General features: G+C 33.0%; 1 protein-coding gene across 1 annotated transcript in view; it reads left to right on the top strand.

Annotated features, from left to right (window-relative positions):
• PLOD2 (procollagen-lysine,2-oxoglutarate 5-dioxygenase 2) overlaps window positions 1-17,203 on the top strand; it is a gene marked incomplete at its 5' end in the record, with an annotated part of 57,267 nt that extends 40,064 nt beyond the window's left edge. The window contains 12 exons of the mRNA XM_083363543.1: window positions 1,139-1,264; window positions 2,731-2,852; window positions 4,644-4,748; window positions 5,323-5,448; window positions 7,041-7,182; window positions 8,232-8,294; window positions 10,892-11,005; window positions 11,186-11,251; window positions 13,174-13,278; window positions 14,302-14,448; window positions 15,155-15,280; window positions 16,254-17,203. Coding sequence (XP_083219669.1) covers window positions 1,139-1,264; window positions 2,731-2,852; window positions 4,644-4,748; window positions 5,323-5,448; window positions 7,041-7,182; window positions 8,232-8,294; window positions 10,892-11,005; window positions 11,186-11,251; window positions 13,174-13,278; window positions 14,302-14,448; window positions 15,155-15,280; window positions 16,254-16,409 — 1,398 coding nt within the window. The 3' untranslated portion in view covers window positions 16,410-17,203. The remainder of the gene's footprint in view (window positions 1-1,138; window positions 1,265-2,730; window positions 2,853-4,643; window positions 4,749-5,322; window positions 5,449-7,040; window positions 7,183-8,231; window positions 8,295-10,891; window positions 11,006-11,185; window positions 11,252-13,173; window positions 13,279-14,301; window positions 14,449-15,154; window positions 15,281-16,253) is intronic.
• Window positions 17,204-21,295: the final 4,092 nt, after the last annotated feature.

Here is a 21,295-nt window from a genome sequence, read left to right on the forward strand (position 1 = left end):
CCAAAGCCCAGAAGACACCAAATGGAGATTCTACAAAAGATTGCAAATAGATTTCTTTGCTATCGTGGTTTTCGTCAGGGCTTTTCTAATCTTGGTAGGAAATGTAATTTGTCTTCTCTCATCAAAGTTAGATAGGAGTGTATAAGGTACACAAGGCCCTTTTCTTCATGGCATAACTTAGTCTGGGCAGTGCCTAGTTTTCAGCCAGAGGCACAGCACTAACATTTACTCTAAGAGACAACTATGGCAGAATTTAGGATTTTTTTTCTTTGAAATTGCTTCTCTTCCTGAAGACATTTCATTACCAAGCTAGGTAAGAATAGTAATGCATAGGGAAAATGGTGCTTATTTGTTATAAACTACCACATAAAATTACCATACAAATATAAATATTACATAGCTGTTATTATCATTTTGTGAATAGTGTTAAGAGAGATTAAACTGAAAAAGGGAAATTCTGAACATATTTAGTTGAAATAAGCCTGTATTTCAGGATGAAGAATGGTATCAGTGATTTTAAGATTTATGCCAGGTGATGGCATTGTCTAATTTTTAATTCAAGTATTTGCAAATGTAATCCTAGTGATCATACCTAAGTTAATATTTTACTTTTTGTGTTTTAACTTTCCGGAAGTTTTCCTTTGGACTCAATCCACTTTGCTCATGTTGGTATTGGAAAGCCAGACATAATAAAGTCTGATCTCTCCCTCCCACCTTCCCTCCTTCCCAGATCACCATTCTATATTATGTTTTTGAAGGATTAAAATCAACACCTTGTAACTGAATATGGGTCCCATCTTAGTTATAAAAAAGACTTGAAAACTATGCACCCATATTATTATTATGAAATCTTATACATCAATACTAAGAAGTTAAGCCCCATGAGATTCATGGAACTTATTCCTAGGTAGATAGTTGTAGCATTGCAGGCAAAATTAATTATTATAGTAGTCTATAAAAATATTTAATGCATCAGTTCTTTGGTATGATTTAAAGTATTTACTAATGTGTGGAAAATGCTAATAAAGAAAAGAATGCCTTTTTTCAAGGTTCATAATAGTAGTTCATTGCTCTTACAGTGAAAGATTTTGAAGTCAGTCCTTTGCGCTGTTTGTACCTTTACTCTGATTGTTTTTAGGAGGGTCCAACAGTAACAATTGGTATTTTCATTGAACAACCAACTCCCTTCCTATCAAAGTGCTTAGACAGAATATTGAATCTGGAATATACAAAGGAAAAACTTAGCATCTTTATTCATAATAATGTAAGTATTTTATAAATAGGAATGGTAATTTTTGTAAATCAGTGAATGACTCAGTTTATACTATAGACTGATAGTAAAATAACATTGAACTTTTAAATGATTGTGCTGTTACATGAGATATAATATGCATATACTGTGTATGTTCATAGTAGAATTTCATCTCAAGTTAGTGTTTCTATTATCTCTCCAATGAATTGTTCTTTGAGTGTTGAAACATTTGTTCCTTTGTATTTAGAGATGCATGGAAGGAGGAATTAAACTCACAAATACTAAATATGCTGGTGTATTTCCAGGAGCTGGTTACCACCTTTAAAGGCTTCTGGGACTTGGAACCAGGCTACCTGAGGAACTTTTTCCCCCCAAGATCCATCCAATTTGTTCCATCAGATTGGGCATGTGACAAATCCCATTAGCCAAAGAGTGCTGACTGGCAGGAACTAAAAGATGTGCCTTATCTGCTACAGCCTCTACTTTGTGGAATATTCTCCCTTCTGAGGTTTTAATGACTTCAACCCTGAATTCTGTTTGCAAGGCTCTGAAAACTTGACTATGTAGCTGTGTATTATGGGTCTTGAAATGTGTTAAGGACCCTGTTTCTTGGCTTTACTGTTAGCTGGTCACTATCTCTGCTGCTGTGTGTATTTCTTTTCTGGATGTTTTTACAGTTCTGCTGTTTTTTAATTGTTTTAGAATTGTAAGCCACCCAGGTGGTTTAAACAGGCTACTCTAGAAAATGAATGAATGGATGGATAGATGAAAATGAATAAATGAATGAATGAATGAATATCCAAAATGTTTGTTTAGCCCAATTGTTTAGGGACTTTGAACATATTTTTTTACAGTCTAACTGCAGAAGGTTAGACATGGGTGGAAGTAAAGATTATGTTATCAATCTGGGTGAATATTTTATTTGAATGGATATTTGCACACTGAACATTCTATTTATCCACTTCTACTGAAGAATCAGGTCTGAGAAATGAAAACCTTTTTTTTTACTGTTGAACTTTATTAAATTGAGAAAATAGAGCCAATGCTGATGCAATGTCCTTAATGCTATTTTAAAATAATGGTATTTGGAGAGTAGATTCTAAGGCTGCAGGCAGTAGTAGGATCATCCATAAATGGGAAGAATAGGAACGTGGCATTATGCAGTCCATCATCTTTTTTATTGGCTACTTGTGTCTATATTTAGAATAGGTTTTGTGTGTGGGTGTGTCTGTTTGTGTGTATAAGCCCATTCGATCTCAATGGGGTGAACTCCTACTCCCATATAAATACCATCTGAGGAAAAAATCTGGAATAAAAATATTGAAGTAAGAACAATCCATTTATAATCTGTTTCAGATTTGTAGAGTTTTCATTTGTTTCCATTTTGTCGGCTATTTATTTTACTGCATGTTTAGTTCTTGTATAGTTTTACTGATTTCTCATTAATTCTCTCTCTTTTAAAAAAAAAACATTTCCAGGAGGTTCATCATGAAAAGGATATAAAAAACTTTTGGGAAAAAGCCAAGAATATAATTAAAACTATAAAAATTGTTGGACCTGAAGAAAATCTGAGTCAAGCCAATGCCAGGAACATGGGAATGTAATTTAATTTTAATTATTTAATCTTCCAGTGCATATATTAGAAGAGATAATGATCTTGATTAGAGGGTTTTTATTCTTTTGAATAAATATATATAAAAAGAATTGCTTTAATTAAGTACCTCTGTTATGTGTTTATACACATTTTCTCTTTGTGGGATTACTTAATAGTTAAGATTTATATGGTTTTTCAGTATGGTAGAGAAATATATTGAAACAAAACAGATGGGGTACATTATTCATCAGCCTGTCTATTAAAACTTCATTATTTTCAGATTATTTTATCAAATTTCTTCACTAACTTTTAATAAGTTTGAAAGCAATTGTCTTTTAAATTCAATATTCAGAAATAATATTGAAACAAGTAATAACAATGAACCAAAGAAATAATAAAAAGCAAGTAAAATTGCACATTTCCCAACAAAAATAGAAAATCAATAGACATGAAATAAAGCATTCAACAAAAAGCCAAGATTAAAAAGCATTCCTGATTTGCTTGGAAAGCTATTAAAGTAGGCATACGTTTAATGTATCTGGAAAAAGTGTTTCAGTTTTTCTGCAATAAAAAAGCCTCAGAAGATCTCTCTCTTTGTACATATATGAGTAAAATTTATATTTAAAATTAAACAAAAGCTTTCCTTCTCAATCCCATGAGTGGCAAGTGTCTTCTTCATTCTTGGTTCCTATATCAGAGCTTTGGATGTTTGAGGGTTCTGCTCATTATCTTAGCTGTTCCTGGCACTGCACTCCCTTGGATGGAGAGCTCTGATGTTCCTGAGATCTGTTGGAGTTACTCTCCCAGCTTAGAAGTCACAGCCCCAAGTGCTCCTACCATCATTCGGACCACTTTGCTTTCCACATCATCTCTGGAATGCTACTACAGCAGCAAATGTACTATAGCTTGTGGGGTCCTTGGTGCTTTCTGAGTTTGCTTGTTTTCTTGCAGACATTTCATTACCCAACCTAGATAATATCATCAGTGCTAGTTGCTGTTACCTAGGTTGGGAAATGAAATGTCTGCAAAAAAATAACAAGCTCAGAGGGCATCAAGGCCCCCTCATATCAATCCTGAGCTACAAATATTATCCTTTATTAGTACTGTACCTTATACTATTTGGACGTTTTAAACTTAATTCTTTCAGGAAGCAGGAGTTACTAGGCATCTTGGGAAAAAGTAGCTTAATGCAATTAGGGTATAGTTACAGTATTCTGAAAGCCTTTCAAAGCCCCTTTCTACTCCACCTTATCTACCAAACCCAAGAAGGCTTTTTCAATCTTTCTACTTTCCCAAGATTTAGATCTCATTTGTAATGGTTCCACGTTCTCCTGACATTCCATCACAGCCAAGAAAAGATCTAATGCAGAGGCAATGTTGTTTTGAGTCATTTTCCCATTTCAAAAGTTGGATAGCTTGTTCTTAAGATTACTGTGAAGGTCATCTGAATAATTATTGCAGACAAATAATCTTGCAGACATTTGCAAAATTCATCTCTGAATCATAGTCTAGTAGTTGATTAAGACATTCATGTGAAACCATAGTTCTTTTACTTCTGAATTCTTCTTTTACAGTACTTTATCTAGCATATGACTTGTGACAGCTTGTTTTTTTATCAACTAAGGTTTTTTCCGAACAATTAATTATATATATTTGCATGTTATACTATTTAAGCTGCCACAGTACCTCCTTAAATTTCTGAGTTTTATACATACGTATCTACAGCTATTTTGACTAATTTGGATACTGACTTGTTTATAAATTCTTATAGCTTTGCTGTCTATTCTATTTTTCAAGGGATATCTGTCGACGGAATAAAGAGTGTGACTATTATTTCAGCATTGATGCAGATGTTATTTTAACAAATCCAAATACTTTGAAGCTTCTAATAGAACAAAATAGGTATGTTTAACATGGGGAAAATTGGTTGGGGTTAGAGAACATTATTAAGTCTAATCTCAATTTTTCTGTAGTTTTATTTAATGATTTTTTGAAATAGCTTTAGATTTAGTGTGTGTTAGAGAAAATAATGCTAATATTATTCTGTGTCAGCATTCATTTCTCTGTTCACTAATATCACTGCTAGATATATTGTATTTCCATCTCAATATTTTTTTTAGGAACTTGTTCAAAAGCCATTTATACAGCTTTTGAATTTGAAAAGAATATAAGCTTTATAGGTAATAACCAGCATCTTATATTGCACTTAAAAGCCAACTGATAGCTAATGCATCTTACTTAGCAATGGTAACACATGGACACACTGAGAAATGCCCATTACTGCTTGTGGCAGTGCGTTTTGGGTATAGATTTTGGATGGTCTTCAAGGGCAGCCCCATGTAGATGACATTGAAATAATTCAATCATGCGGTGACCAGGACATGAGTGATTATTATGCTATACTGTTAATACTATTATGTTAGCTTCCATTGTTAATTTGCAACCTAGTCATGTTTCCTTATGTTGTTATTTACAGAAAGATCATTGCACCTCTTGTAACACGTCATGGGAAACTCTGGTCTAACTTTTGGGGTTCATTAAGTGCTGATGGGTATTATGCCCGATCTGAAGACTACATAGATATCATCCAAGGAAACAGAATGTAAGTTAGCCTTATGTTGTGATTATCTAGTATAAACACTTTTAATAAACTTGTTAAATTTGTGTTGCAATTTTCTTTACTGAAGGATTGCAATGTGAAGAAAAAAGGTATGTGTAAATTATTTCAATTTCATGTTACATTTGAAACAGACCATTTTTGTGTGTGTGGAAGCTGAAGCTGAGATACTTTGGCTACCAAATGAGAAGAGAGGACTCATTGGAAAAGATCCTGATGTTGGGAAAGATGGAAAGCAAAAGGAAAAGGGGGTGGCAGTTGATGAGTTGGTTAGATAGTCTCATTGATGCAATAAACATGAATATGGGCAAACTCTGGGAGACAGTGGTGGACAAGGCAGCCTGATGTGCTGTGGTCCATGGGGTCATGCATATTCAGACACAACTTAGTGACTGAACAACTGTGTGACATGGCTCCTTTTCAAGTATTTCAAAAGAAGTCTTGATCATTCTTAAAATACTAGCTCACATTTGGGCTTGCCTCACACAATCAGAATGGGCCGTTTCAAATTTCAAATGATCACATCAAAATATTTTGCATACTACCATCAAATCATGCCTTTTACAGGATGTGATATCATTCCTTCTTGCCTAGTTGGGTCATTTATTTCAGAGTTACTAATTTTGTGGAAGTTATGGCAAATGCTCACTGAAAGCTTTTTAAGGAATATTTATGTAAATAATATGAAGTTAATTGTTAGCAATGTGCTTTTGTAAACTATAAATTGTCATTAATTTAAGGAAGTATAATTGTGTGTCACAAGTTGAAACATTAAATGCTCTTTATTTGTAGACATCAATTACTCAATTATGAATTATAATTAAGTAATTTGTGTTTCCCTTGAATTGTTGAATTCAAGGGAATTAAAACTGTTTTTGCATGAAGCAGTGTACTGGGAGATTTAACAAATTACAGCTACTTATGGAAATTAATTTCACAATTGTTTACAATGTGCATTTCATTTTCAGATATTCCACTAGAAATTGATTTCCTTGGAAAGGGGCAAGTGTTCTGTAAAATTCAGCAATGCAAACTTGCTTTGTGGACGTCTTCCAAAGCAGAGTAACAACCATGAAAATGATTGTCTTCCTATCGTAGTTTTATTCCGGTTCATTGATATGCTAACTATAGCAAACTGCTAATGCAGTTTTTATATCTGTGCAGTTAAAGATTGGCAAGACAATGTTCAAATAGAAGTTAAAACTGAGCATTGCAACTTATAAAATTGATGAATGATATTGGCCATGCTGAATAATAAGAGGAAATATGTTTATTGGAATTCACCTTGCCCTAATAACTTTACATACAAGTTTCATATAGTTTCTTTATGGTCTCTAAAATTAACAAGTTTGGGAAAAAATCAGGATAGTAAATACTTAGGAAGCTGCTTATCTTCTTGGTGCACTTAGCACTTTTAACTATAGTTTTCCACTTCATATTAAGTAGAAATTATAGTTAAAGTTTGACAGTATTTGATCACTTAAGTTAGGAGAGAAGCAAAGGAATGGTGGCCCAAAACTTTGCCCAACTGCAGGACTATTTCAATTCCAATAATTCTGTCATATTTTTTTTCATAGAGGTGTGTGGAATGTTCCTTATGTGGCTAATATATACTTGATCAAAGGACAGATTCTCAGATCTGAGATGAAAGAAAGAAATTATTTTTCTCATGAAAAGCTGGATTCTGATATGGCGATGTGCAGGAATGCCCGGGAAATGGTAAGATGCATGTGATGCTTCATGTTGTTACCTTTTTATTTTATTTTCACAAAAGAAACTACTAGCCAATTTTTTTTGTACTTTTGTTCAATTTGGCAGCCATTTAATTTAAAATAAAGCATTTTTATGTATTCTTAAACATTCATAATTAGGCTGCCCAGTTTTGGATGCAAAATTATTTTTTAACGTAATGAATAAAAAATATCCATTCCATGTGATATTTAGATAGTTATTTGCCATTTTATAAATTGAAATTATTATTAGCTAAAAAAATACCCCCAATGCTATTCATTGTATATACATATTAGTACATTATTGGATTGTACTAATGTCCCCGTGTTGCATTGTAGAATTGCCTTTAACTTTATGATTGTAAAGCTGATTAAATTTTATCAAACAAAAGCAATAATATCGTTAATAGTATTGAATGGATGATAGTATTGTAAGATCACATGTGAATATCACTGGAATACAACTGTAAATCTGTAATTTGTACTGATATTTACATTAGTTCCAGAGCAGAAACATATGACAGCTATTTCCAGGCAATGTAGCATTGAAAAATAATTTTGCTGAATTGAACAAGAAAAGCTGGCAAGTATTAAAGTTTCTTCCCTTCTTTAACAATGCATGATTTTATTTTATTCATACTCATTTTACAGCATACCCCAGCCAATATTATCTTGTTCACAATCTTTTTAGCATCAGTTGTTACAGTCTATGCTTGCCATGTGCTCATGTTCATGAAATCTAACTCCATTTCATGGTTCATGAAAAAAAAGACGAAGAAAACACACTTGTTCAGTGGAACAGCACTTTTTCCCCTTTTACTTGCATCACATAGAGAGCTGACAGGTCGAGCTTTTAACCTATACATGAATAGCTATGCTTGAAGCTGCATGTTGTTTGTAACAATCCTTTGCCAGCTTTTGATTAAAGAATGTTGTTTATCTAACATGGCAGCGGAAATCCTAATACAGCTCTAACAATGTGAAAGAGAGCAACGAAAAGTCAACTGATGTGGTGCTTCTTCTCCTCCTTCATTTTAGACCATACAGAGGGAAAAAGACTCCCCTTCTGTGGAGACCTTCCATATGCTCAGCCCCCCAAAGGTTTCACGTTTTTTAATCCTTGTTTCAATACAATTGATACCCTTTTTTAAAAATTGTCTTCTGACCCACGTCTACAGTTTTTAAAAACTCAGACGATCTTTATATATCATGCAAAGCAGCGAAAGGTGTTAAAGCAGGAGATGTAAAATTGTTTTTAAAAACTAAGTTGAGAGTTGTAGTCTGTAGGTCAAGGATGGATTATCCACCTAGAGGGTTCACTGAATTTTTTAAATGTTGGAGAAGATACACCCAACTGGGTGTTAAACTTAGGCAAACACTTTACAGTTATTAAAAATGGGTTAGAGAATGTAATCAAGAAATATAGCTTACAGAAAGGGAAATTTAAAGACACTTGGCATTCTAGAGCTATAGGCTGCCAAACAATGCGGTTAACAGATGCAGTGTGGTTAAGAGATATAGTGCAGTTAACGGATACAGTGTGGTTAACAGATGCAGTGTGGTTAACAGATCTAAGCAATCAACAGAACTATATGGTGGAAAGGAAGTGGTTTTTACTACTGTTTACATAGTGATATATCAGCTGGTTTTATGGACATGCCTTTATAGTTCCTTTCTGATACTAATAAAGTGGTGATGTGGTGGTGGTGGTGGTGATGCCACGTATTAGAGCTGTAACTTCCAGCATTAGGTTGTAAGCTGCTTACATTTCCCATTAGACCTCATTAGTTCTTATTGAGAGATGCTATAATTTCTCTTAGACAGTGGTGTTTCAGAGCTGGCTTGCTGTGCTCACAAGAACTAAATGTTAACTTTTCTGGAATTCTGGAAGTTGGTTGAGAGCAAAGCTGAGCAGGATCCCTAAAAGGTTGCTGGCAACACAGTGTAGCATGGAAAATACAGTCAGCAGAGTTATTTCTTACATATTTACCAGCACATCACTGAACTTAGGCTACTGTATATGGAACACATAAGTAAATATTTTTTGAAGCACATTTTGCCTTTAAAATGCCCTTGGAAATTTTATTATTGCACTAGGTATCTAAAACTAGAAAAACAGAACAATATGCAAATCATTTTTATTTGGTATGATTTGTATTTTTATGAAACCGTATTAAAATAACTACATATTTATAGCCTTACTGCCAAAAATGGATTTTCATGTCCATTCAGTTTAAAATATATGTGTAATTCCCTTTTATCCACATTATATAAATTACTCTGAATTTTAGATTTACAGTAATCAGCTTTTCCTAACTTTTGTTTCATAAGTTCTTTATGAACTTATTTTAATGCATACAATTCCATAAATATTTCTAATAGTGTACTCAATTCTGTATGTACAGTTTTTCAGAACAGCTACCATTTTTATATTTTATTAATATATAAAAGTTTGGATTAATGTTTCTTTAATAATAAATTTTCACATAGGTTTTTTAAATTAGAAAATAGGTCTATGAAGTTTGGAAAGCTGTTCAAATATAATTGTGATATAATTGCAAATTAGCTAAGGAGTGCAAATTCTGCCTTAAAATGCAAATCAAAACATTTGCTCATCCAGTGATATAAGTCAGTCTATATTAAAATAATACATTTTAAGTCATTGTTCTAGTAATAGCAGATGCAGATTTTATATTCCATTATAGTACAGTTTCCGTTATAAAATTCTATGGGATTTTGGATAATTTTTCATTAAGGCTAACATCTTTTATTTCACTTTTATCTGGTGTTTGAAATGCTAAATTTGTCACTCAGTTAATGAATATGAAACCACACCATATTGCATGAGAGTGATTCTTATTTTTAGCCCATATAGATGTTAACTTAAAATTAACACGAACTTGAATGTATGCACAATAAAAAATTCAAAATAAAATTCAAGCAGTTATCAGGGAAAAAATTAGTTGAAGGGTTTTTTATATTTATAACTGAGTGATATTCACTATTATTGTTGTTTATGTTGAAGTTAAATTACCCAATTATTTTTGGTCAGTTTTGATCCTGAAAACCTGTTCTTCCATAGCAGGTTTCTTGCTGAATCTAGTGATATAATTGCAGCTCTTTTGTGCTATAATAACAAAGAATGCTTGTAGTATTTTTTTTTTCATTTTCCATGAGACATAATCTCATATTTTTAAATACACCTGTGTTAGAAGCATGTTTTACCACTGCATTTTTCCAGTTCTATGGTAATGCAATCCATCAAAAGTAATGGAACATAAAACTGGACAGTGGTGTGGTGTATTTTTGTAACAGGAGGCTACAACAAACTATTATTGTTTTTCATTGCAAATACATATGAGAGAGAGAACTAAGTAGGTTGTACACATGTTAGAATCCATGCTTGCTCACTTCCTAAGGGCAATAAATTTTCAGTGTAATCCATTTAATTCCCATCAAATAAGTTGTGCTGATTTAAAAAAGCTGATGGGCAGCCCTTTGGTTAGCAAATTTGAAGAAGCAAAAGAGTGATCAAAGGGAAAAATACAAAATAATCTTGTGAACACTGATCAGTTAAATTATAGTTTGGGTCCCATGGATTTCAATGATCTTGATCCATATGTAACTGATAGTTTTTTCTATATTTTAAATTATTATATATAATCACTAACATATTTTTCCCTGCTCTCTAATAATAGGGGATATTTATGTACCTCACTAACAGACATGAATTTGGGAGACTTGTATCAACTGCCAACTACAATACTTCTCACTACAACAATGACCTCTGGCAAATCTTTGAAAATCCTGTGGTATGTATTGAATTATGAATTGAAATTGTTTTCAGACATGTGTGTGTGTGTGAAATCATATTTTGTGTATATTATACTGATCATCCATATTCAATATGAAAAATTATCTGAATGTTTTGAGTATTGAAAAACATTAAAAATAATTCATGTTTTATCCTTTTTTCAAACTATATTGTGCAGGATTGGAAGGAAACTTACATAAATCCCAACTATTCGAAAATTTTTACTGAAAGTATAGTAGAACAGGTAATTAGAAATTCTCCTCAAGGAAAGTATTGCAATGTGATTTTTAATGCATGATTAAGAGTTCTGCTGTTCTAAATGTTTAATATGGAGTTGGTATTATTAATTTACCAATGCTTAAAGAGTATCTCTTGAGAGTTTTATATAGTCATTGTTATGTGGTTTTTTTCTTAGAAAACTTTTTGAAAAGGGTTGTCTTTACGGAAAACATTTAAGAAAACTTTAATTCATAATCCTGTCTCCATTTCCCAAAAATGGCCTTCTTAATCTTATATCAAGCCCCATCCAACCTACCCTTTCCTCCTCTCTCTTTGTGTGGTGACATCTGATGAGAGAGAAAGCTTCAAGAAGAGCAGTTCATTCCCTGGTATGGTGTGGTTTGTTGGAAATGCAACCATATGTGAATTACATATATTATACAGGATATGTATTTGTACATAAGTTTGTACTGTAAGTGCAGAGAGTCTTGTGGTGTTTTTGGGAAACCAAATGGAAACATTTTGTCATTTGATAGGAGCTACAATTACAAAAGTATAGTTGGTCTGAATTTAGGGAACATAATGTATATGTTACCTTCCTTCTGATTCCAAAATAAAGCAGAAATCACATTTGTGCTAATGTTTGTTCTGCAACCAAACAAGGAGAGCACCAAGGGCTCCACAGTTATGTTAGCGTTCAGTTTACTGTAAGCAAATAAGACAATCTGATCCTAAGGCTATAAGAATATCACCCTGTTAGCTTATATAAGAGATGTTGTTGTTGTTTTCTAACATGATAGGATTATACTCACTTTGAAGGGGAGCTTTGCTTTGGCAACAAATAAACAAACATTGAGCCTTCTTCAAAACTAACCTACAAAATTTCTTGGCCCTCTTGCTTTTAATTAAGAAGCTCCCAGGTTCTTGCCTCTTTTTTCTAACTAAGAAGCAGCTATGTTGCTTTGCGCTGATCCACACTCATTGTCAGCTTTCCCCCTACATAACTTTTCTTGAGGAAGAAGACCCAGGGGCAGCACCAACTAATATATAAGTTGCCATGCTAGGCAACTTAAGAAAATGCTGCAGTAGTCAGAGAAGTGCTGGCTGAAGCTACCCACTCTAAAGCCAGTTCAAGTGAGCCCTGAACTTATTTCAGGCAGGGTAACTTTAGCAAACACTGCAATTAATGTGCAATATGCATGAAAATCACACATCCTGGAAGCATTTTTGGTCAGTACTGAGAGTGGGATATGTAAAACTCCCTCCATTTAAAGCATGCATAAAAAGTGAAGTGGCTGTGCCTGTACTTGCATATGGACATGTACAAAAAGTTGCATAAACCCAGGAAAAGATATAGCTGCTTTAGTGTTTCAGAGACCACTGTTTCATATGGATTCCCACATGTTGAAAATAATCTCTTTCCAAACATTTACACAGCTTAAATGTAGAGTCACCAGGGCCACATCTCAGAATGATCCAACCTGGTTCAGATGATTGGAACTCCTGGTCTCATAGACATAATTCAGACTCTTGAGAAGAAAAACATATTTTGCTCAGATATAACAAGGCCTGAAAGGCTGCATATTTGTGGGCATTTGAGAGGAAACTACTTCATACAGGCAGACCAAAGTCACCACTGAAATGGTCTTTCCTTCCAGATAATTACACATTTCAATAAGAGCAATTATATAGCTGGTCTAGTGCATTATATACTATTATCTGTGCAAAATTATTTTATTAAACCCACCAATTAAAAGAGAGGAAATGACATATACGTTCTAATTACAAGAGGGATCTAGTAGATAATTGTAAACTGTAAATCCCTTCGCTACTAGTCAGAGACGTCAAGAAAAATATGAGTGTCTGCTTTGTCAAAGAGCATGCCAGATCCATCATAATGTTATTTTATTTTATTTCTATTTATTGCATTTTATTTCTAACTTATAGCCATGCCCAGATGTGTTTTGGTTCCCCATATTTTCTGAAACAGCCTGCAATGAATTAGTAGAGGAAATGGAACACTTTGGCCAGTGGTCTGGTGGAAGACATCATGTAAGAATCATTTCATGGACACTTTTGGAACTTATTTTTAGTTTTAATAGTAGCTTTAAAATTCATAACTCTGATGTAAGGTAAATAAAATCAAGTTAAATGATAACTAAGGCAGATTGTGGTTAGGGCATAATGTTAGGGGAGCTTTTATTGGGTTCTGATACCCGGTAACAGCCAATTGGTTCACTACTGGAGCCCATAAACAAAGGCCAGTGAATAGATAAATGGAAAAGCTTTGTCAAGATCTGAGATACTGGGGAGGATCAGACAGTGTCCAGTGCTTTAAGGTGGGCTGCATTTTTTAATTGTAAGTTTAATAGTTATTCATGAATATATGATTATAATTCATAACTATTTTAGTAGCAGTTTTGCATGGAGAAATTCCAAAGTTTAATCCCTGGCTGAAAAACTTTTCTTTTTTCTTCTCTTAGAGATTTTATAGTTTCTGTAAACAATACTGAGACATTTTGACTCTGTAAGGCTATGATATTGTATAATCATATAAAGGTTTAGCTCCATTCTGATTACATCTTCATAAAATTCATGCTAAAATTTTTATAGCAACACACAAGGGTATAATGTAAAAGTTAATAAAAAAGAAATATTTCCTTTAATGGAAATTAATGCATTTATTAAATGGCTGATTAATAATCTAAAAATTCTTTAATCAGTTGACAGTTTAACTATAAAGGTTTATCTAGAATTTAATGTATTGAGCTTGTTATACTGGCTATCAAACCCTCTTGCTGATTTACAATAAAAGTATACGTATTAACTATCAAGATAACGGAAAAATTGTTTTGCTTCTATTGTAGATTACACAATAAAACTGATGTAAAAAGCAATTGTCATTTGGTTGCATAAACTGTTTTATACTCTCTATATACCCATACTCTGTATAAAGTAGTAGATATTGGAGTATATTAACAGTTAATAATTACAAAGATCCATGTTGTTTTATAGCTATACTAATAACAGAGGTGAAACATATTACATAAAATACACTATATTGTCTTATTTTAGGATAGCCGCATTTCTGGAGGCTATGAAAATGTTCCAACAGATGATATTCACATGAAACAAATCGGCCTGGAAAATGTGTGGTTGCATTTTATCAGAGAATTCATAGCACCCGTAACCCTAAAAGTATTTGCTGGCTATTATACAAAGGCAAGTTAAATTTTAAAAAAGTAATCAAGCAGAGCATAGTTTGAACTTGTGGCTAATATTTAAGGAAAATTTAATTTGTGCCTTATTTAATTATTCTGAGGTTTTGGAGTCCAAATATGAAGAGAGTGGTATCACTGGGCATATTTCCCTTTCCCCAGTCTCTCTCTCTCTTACTGGGTACAAGTGAGACTGCAGTGATTTTGAGCCCTACTCATGCCTCCTCTGTATTTACCCATCCTTTTCTTCTGCAAAAAGCAATGATAATAACATATTTTGAAATTGTTTTTTCTTAATAGATATATAAATTAAATAATAATCCCCTGTGTGGTTGAATCTGCTATTATTTATTTATTCATTCATTCCTTCATTTAATTTCTGGTCTGCCCACTTCATTTAGGTGACTCTGGGTGGCTTATAAGTTAAAAAAAACTTAGAAAGAAACATAATTAAAAATATTAAAAGTAACTTAAAAAGAGTTTAAAATTTACAAGTACAAAATTTCAAAAAGGCAAAGGTAGTGTACTCAGGCCAGCAACCACCCCAAAGATTACATGCCACTCTTAGATTTCCATGCCACTTGGCACTCTTTCCAGGTCTTGGCACTTTTCTAGAAAGCCAGAAGAGTGAAAGAGCACCCCAATTGATAAATCCCCTCACGACAACTTACAGTATGCCTTTTAAATCCTCCGTGTATTTTATTCTCCAGGGTCATGCCTTGTTGAATTTTGTTGTGAAATATACTACTGACCGACAGCGCTCCCTCAGACCTCACCATGACTCATCTACATTTACCATTAACATTGCCCTTAACAAAGTAGGAGAAGATTTCCAAGTAAGTTTGCAGTGCATCCAAGAACTGATGCTGTTCTTTCAACCTCTAGCTCATTTCCACACAAATATTTGTAGGACATCTGCTGGGAAGATTAACATAAGAAACTGGTCCAACAGTCAGAACAGCTGGTTCTGTACTAGGCCTTCGTAAAACACTGAAGGACAGAGCCTGAATGTTCAACCATGTAATTATATTAAATCTTGAAATGAGTAATAAATTGTATGGCTAATAAGGATGTCCAGTATGAAAACAGTACTGTTGACAGGGTCTGATTTTCTTGAAGTGCCATTTTAGGGAATAAATGGGTAAAATTTCCCAAATGGACTGCTTTCCTCACAGTTCCTTTTCACCTAGCTTAGTATCATGTGGGATATCAAAGTGAACACTTTTAGCTATTTTATTCTTGTGTATGCAACTGCATTCTTTAGGGGGCCAAAAGGCGGTATCTCCTAATTTTATCTCTACAAGAAAATAAATTGATAGATAATGACTGACTCTGACTCACCCAGTATATTGGATGTAAACTGCAGGGTCTCCCTTATATATGTCAAACTTCATTGCATTTGTAGTTAAATCTCTTTTCCAACCTGGGTCTCAACTAGTTTGTCTGGGGGAGGAGGAGGGAATTGGAGTTGTAAGTCAAGAAAATAACAATATCAGATGAAATCTGTATATCATATCATTTTCATGAAAGGAAAATCCAAATATCATGGACAGTTAGAGTGCTGACATTGTAAACTGCTCAGAAAGTGCTGTAAAATACTATGGAGTGGTATATAAATTTAAGTGTTATTGCTATCTTTCAACCAAATTTACAGCTGCTCTGAAATAATATACTTTGAGAATGGGGTGGTAATGTCAATCAGTGTTATCTCATTCAAAACATTTTACTTAGAGAGGACCTTGTTTTTTATGAACTTCTGTGGGATTACGTAAAGACTTTAAGATGATATTTCTGATTTACTTCTTATAGGGAGGTGGATGTAAATTTCTGAGATACAACTGCTCAATCGAATCACCTAGAAAAGGATGGAGTTTCATGCATCCAGGAAGACTTACTCATTTACATGAAGGGCTTCCAATTTTAAAAGGAACAAGATATATTGCAGTATCATTTATTGACCCTTAAGTTTATTTTCATGGCCGTTCAGAGACAACGTACAACAAACTTTTATTTAAAATTTTTCTCCCAGAAGGCAGTGACAAAAGAAGCTTCTTATAGATGGCTGCTTTATTTTGGGCTAAGATTTAGAGAAAATCAAATACTTATAAACATCTGCTTTGAGCCTTGAGATGCAAATAAAATAAAGTAAATACTTCTCTTCCTGTTTTAAATGAGTGGAAAGATCTCTGTAAAAGTGTTAATATGAATTTTCCATTTGGTAATTGCCTAAGTAGCACATCTTGACTTTTTTAAATAAAAAATTGGATAATTATTCATATTGTGCTTAGGATCAAGTTCACTATAGATAAAGGCAAAGCATTGGCCCCAAAATTTTGCCTGGTTTATTCACAGACTCTTTTAAGTGCCTTAAAAGAAAAAAAATCTTGACTTGAAAGCATCTTTCCTTACCATCTTTGATTGGGCTGAAATTTTTCTAAACAAACTTTTTGCACAAACTCCAGCCTTGACAATAGAAGCCCTCATTTTGAGAAAACTTTAGAATACCAAGTAACCTCAGAAACCAAATTTTTTACTCTTGCATAAAAATTACTTGAATGTTGTATCAGGATACCAAAAAGCTGAAGTTCTTAAAAATAAACAAATAAATAAATCAGGTTTTTGATTTGCCTTTATTTTTTGAGGGAACAATTTTAAATATTACTGCTGTGCCTACTGTTTGTAATTTAATAGTTTCACTTGAAAAAAAAATGCTGAAATCAAATCTGAGGTGCTAAAGTGCATATATTTTGAGTCAAATAAAAAATTAAAGTAAGTTTTTATTGTGTCTGGTTTTTTAATAGATAATACCAGTGCTTTTTTTGTAAAAGAAAAAGGTGCCGGAACTCACACATGTCTTACAACCCGTCTTGCCTACCCTACAAGGTTCCATCCAAAAAAGGTGCCGGAACTCCGTTCTGAGCGTTCTATGAGAAAAAAAGCCCTAGATAATGCACACAGAGAGACACACACATCCCAACAGCAGATTTTTTTAAAAAAAACCAACAACTTTAAAGTGTTTAATTTTTCAAACATTAAAAATAATACTTTAACAGATAGACCGTGTAGGATGTCTATGGAATTTTGTTATACTGAACCTCTATGGATAAATTAGTTTTAAAAAGAACATTCCTACTTCCTAGTGAGTATAGGAACTTTTTATGTTTCATTCAGCAACATAGTTCAGATTATTCTTAGACTTCTCAAGGAGTTTGTTATTATTTAGTGATAAGTACATATTAATCCATTTTTTTTAAAAAAATTAAGAACTACTTCAACAATACCAAAAGGCTATTGCCTGACTCACCCTCTCCCTATCATCACCCATATTTTTAAGCAAAAATTAGCAAATGCACATGAATATCAGTGCTTGAAAAAACAAAGAGATAAATTCTTCAAAGAGCTGGAGGAAATAGTATATTTTTAAAAAATATTTCAAGTTCAAGACATTTGTCTCAAAGTGGTTGGCTTTGTACTTGATCTTTGTATTTTCATAAATGAACAATAATTTGAAGAGTGTTTTCAAAGGGGATTGGGGCTGCAATTGAAGTTTTTCTTGGGTCCAGGATATTTGCTGGCTTTTGTTTCTATCTGCAACATTTGCAGTGGCTGATACCAAAACTGACCCATAGAAGAAGAATGGCCGGGGGGGGGGGAAGGATATCAAAAGAATATTGTTGACATTAAAAAAAACCCAACATTAGAGTTTTCTGGATTTTTTGCCCTATTCTGAAAAAAATGCCCTATTTAAACAACATACATTAACCTTACCTTCAATAGGTTAATGACTTTATTTACAAAAATGAGAAAATACAAATTGCATAGCATAAAAACAATCACAATATTATGTTGCAAAAGTTGTTTGTGTCTATTAAGATGATTTTCAAATTAGACTTGTACCTTTTTTGCATGATATAACAATTTGATGGCCAGAGCGTTGGTTTATTATATAAATGAACAGCCTTTATTAAAGTAACAAATAATGGTCCTCAGATGATATTTTTGGAGAATCTGAAATGCTCACTGGTCAATGTCTGCAGATAAATGTAATGTTTTATGACCATCTCTTCTATAACTTAAAAATGTTATGGGAAAATATTTATACTGAAAATGTCAGTCTTATCTGAATCATATCATCTATTCATGAAAGTCTAATTTTGAATTGTCTTTAAGGACCTCAAATGAGGAGCCTTTTCATTTGGGACATACCATTGATTTTGCCATAAGTTCATATTAAATATATGCTATTGATTTAAAATCTGCTTCTGCTATTTGAAAACTTTTGCGTTATAATTTTTTAATTTGAAGTCACTAATAACGTTATTTCAGTAGGTTTATTTCAGCTTGTTCCTAAGAAGGCACACCCCTTACACCCAAAAGTCCTTCTATATTTTTTATTTTTATTTTTCTGTAGCTCTGAGCCACCCTAAGATAGAAAAAACCATACTGTGAGCCATGTAGGAAACATGAAAAGAAGTGAAAGATATTTGAAGGGTGAATTGAGGGAGATACGACTTCCTCACTGGTTTTCTTTCTTCTACTGATTTGTAAGTAAAATGCATTTATTAAATATAAAAAAATTGTGAAAACAGTTATTTTGAAAACTTAAAGGATACTGTTTATAAATTTCCTTTTAGAGATTCCTTTAGAGTTGCGTTGTCCATTTATTAGATTAATCTAGATTTATGACTTAATATAGACTATTTAATGCTAAATGTTGTTTACATGCTTTATACTTTAGTCCTTCAGGAATAGGGCGGTATAAAAATCTAATTAAATAAATAAAAATAAAATAAATATACTGTATTTTAAATATGTATTTATATGTTTTAAATATATGTTTTGAATAATGTTATAATGTTCAGAATATTAGTCTATCACACTTTTAGAAATGCTAAAAAGATCTGTTCAAAATGTGTTCTTGAATTTGTCTCTGAATTGAAAAAAATTGTTTTTGATAACTGGGTTTTTGCCAAATTTATTTTAAAATCTATGTGGAAGCAAACCATGGAGCCAGGGAAAAAAATAGTACATGTCTATTTAGAGCTCTTGAAAAATCAAAGCCAAGTCTGAATTTTGAGAAGTATTTACTTGCCCAACAGAAAAGTTTTAATAACATACATCTTTCTTCCATGCATGATATTACAGTTGTTTATCTTAGCTTAGTCTTATGATCAAGAATGATTTTACTGGATTAAAATTGCTTTTGTTCTTGTGAATAACTCAACCCTGTCTGTGTTCTAGGAAGTTTTATTTCAACTGACTGTTATATAATCCTTCCCCTCCAGATATCTGCTTTCTTTCAAATAGCTTTCCAAGGTGATTTTGCTCATTTTGGTTATTTTTTAGAATCTTACTCTAAACTTTAGCCAAGAAAAACTTCCATAGCTACTTACAAATTATTTCAAACAAGTCTCTGCTTCAGTCTTAACAAAGTAAAAAAGATATACATGGCAGAAAGGATAGGGAGAAGAGAGTGAGAGGGAGGGGGGAGAGAGAAGGACAAAACATATCTCACTAGAAGATTTTATCTGAACGACTTTGTTTACATTTCTCTGATACTTATGTTCTATCCGGTGATCTCAGGAAAATATACAGTTTATTTAAAGAATTGCAGATAGATACTATATTCTGCAATTCTTTGAACAATATATATATGCTCCAGATGATTTGAAGCCAGCAACCTCTGCAAGAGATATCCCAAAGGTGCTTTTTTCATGAGGTAACTGGTCTTTCTTGTTTTTTCTTTGAAGATGTTTCGCTTCTCTTCCATGAAGCTTCTCCAGCTCTGATTGGATGGTGGGGAATGGCAGGAGGCTTATTGACTCGCGAAAAGAATGCAAATGAGTATAAATCCTGCCATTCCCCACCATCAGTCAGAGGTGAATAAATAATAATAATAATAATAATAATAATAATAATAATAATAATAATAATAATAATAACAACAACAACAACAACAACAACAACAACAACAACAACAATAATAATAATAATAATAATAATAATAATAATAATAATAATATGAAGTTGGAAGGGACCTGTCATCTAGACCAACCCCCTGCTAAGGCAGGAAACCCTATACCATTTCAGACAAATGGCTGTCCAGTCTCTTCTTAAAAACTTCCAGTGTTGGAGCATTCACCACCTCTAGAGGCAGGTTGTTCCACTGATTAATTGTTCTAACTGTCAGGAAGTTTCTCCTTAGTTCTAGGTTGTTTCTCTCCTTGATTAGTTTCCATCCGTTGCTTCTTGGATGAAAAGTGAAATGTCTTGAAAGAAAAAACAAGAAAGTTCAGTTGCCTCATGAAAAAAGCACCTTTGGGACAACCATGACCTGGATGACTGAGAATCTCCATAGACATTCTTGAAGAAATATCAAACAAATCAAAATGGTGATTCCAACCATGTAATGAAAGCTCCAGCCCTTGTATGTGTGTAATGTCAACACATGCATGTCAAAAAGAGGAAGACTTTGATTGCACATCTTAAGCTTGATCTTGATTTTCTTTTAACTTTCCCAGTGGACACTTTTTTTGGAAACATTTTTATTGTCATATTGAAATCCTATAAGTTATGCTTCTGAAAACGTATGGTAGAATTCCTAGTTCAAAACCTGATGGTGCTAATCATCCAACATAATTACCTATCCTTTTTATAATGATTAGGACAGTGCGGCACTTCTTTTAATCAGTGTTTTTCAATACTTGCATACTGGCTGGAAGAATTCTGGAAGTTGAAGTTCACATATCTTAAAGATGCCAAAGTTGAGAAATACTACTGTTCTAAACTACTAACTATAGTTCTTTAATTATAATTTTATTTTATTATTTTTATTTTACTTTATTTTTTTA

Source organism: Vipera ursinii, assembly GCF_947247035.1.
Source record: "Vipera ursinii genome assembly, chromosome: 5".
Taxonomy (NCBI): Eukaryota; Metazoa; Chordata; class Lepidosauria; order Squamata; family Viperidae; genus Vipera; species Vipera ursinii.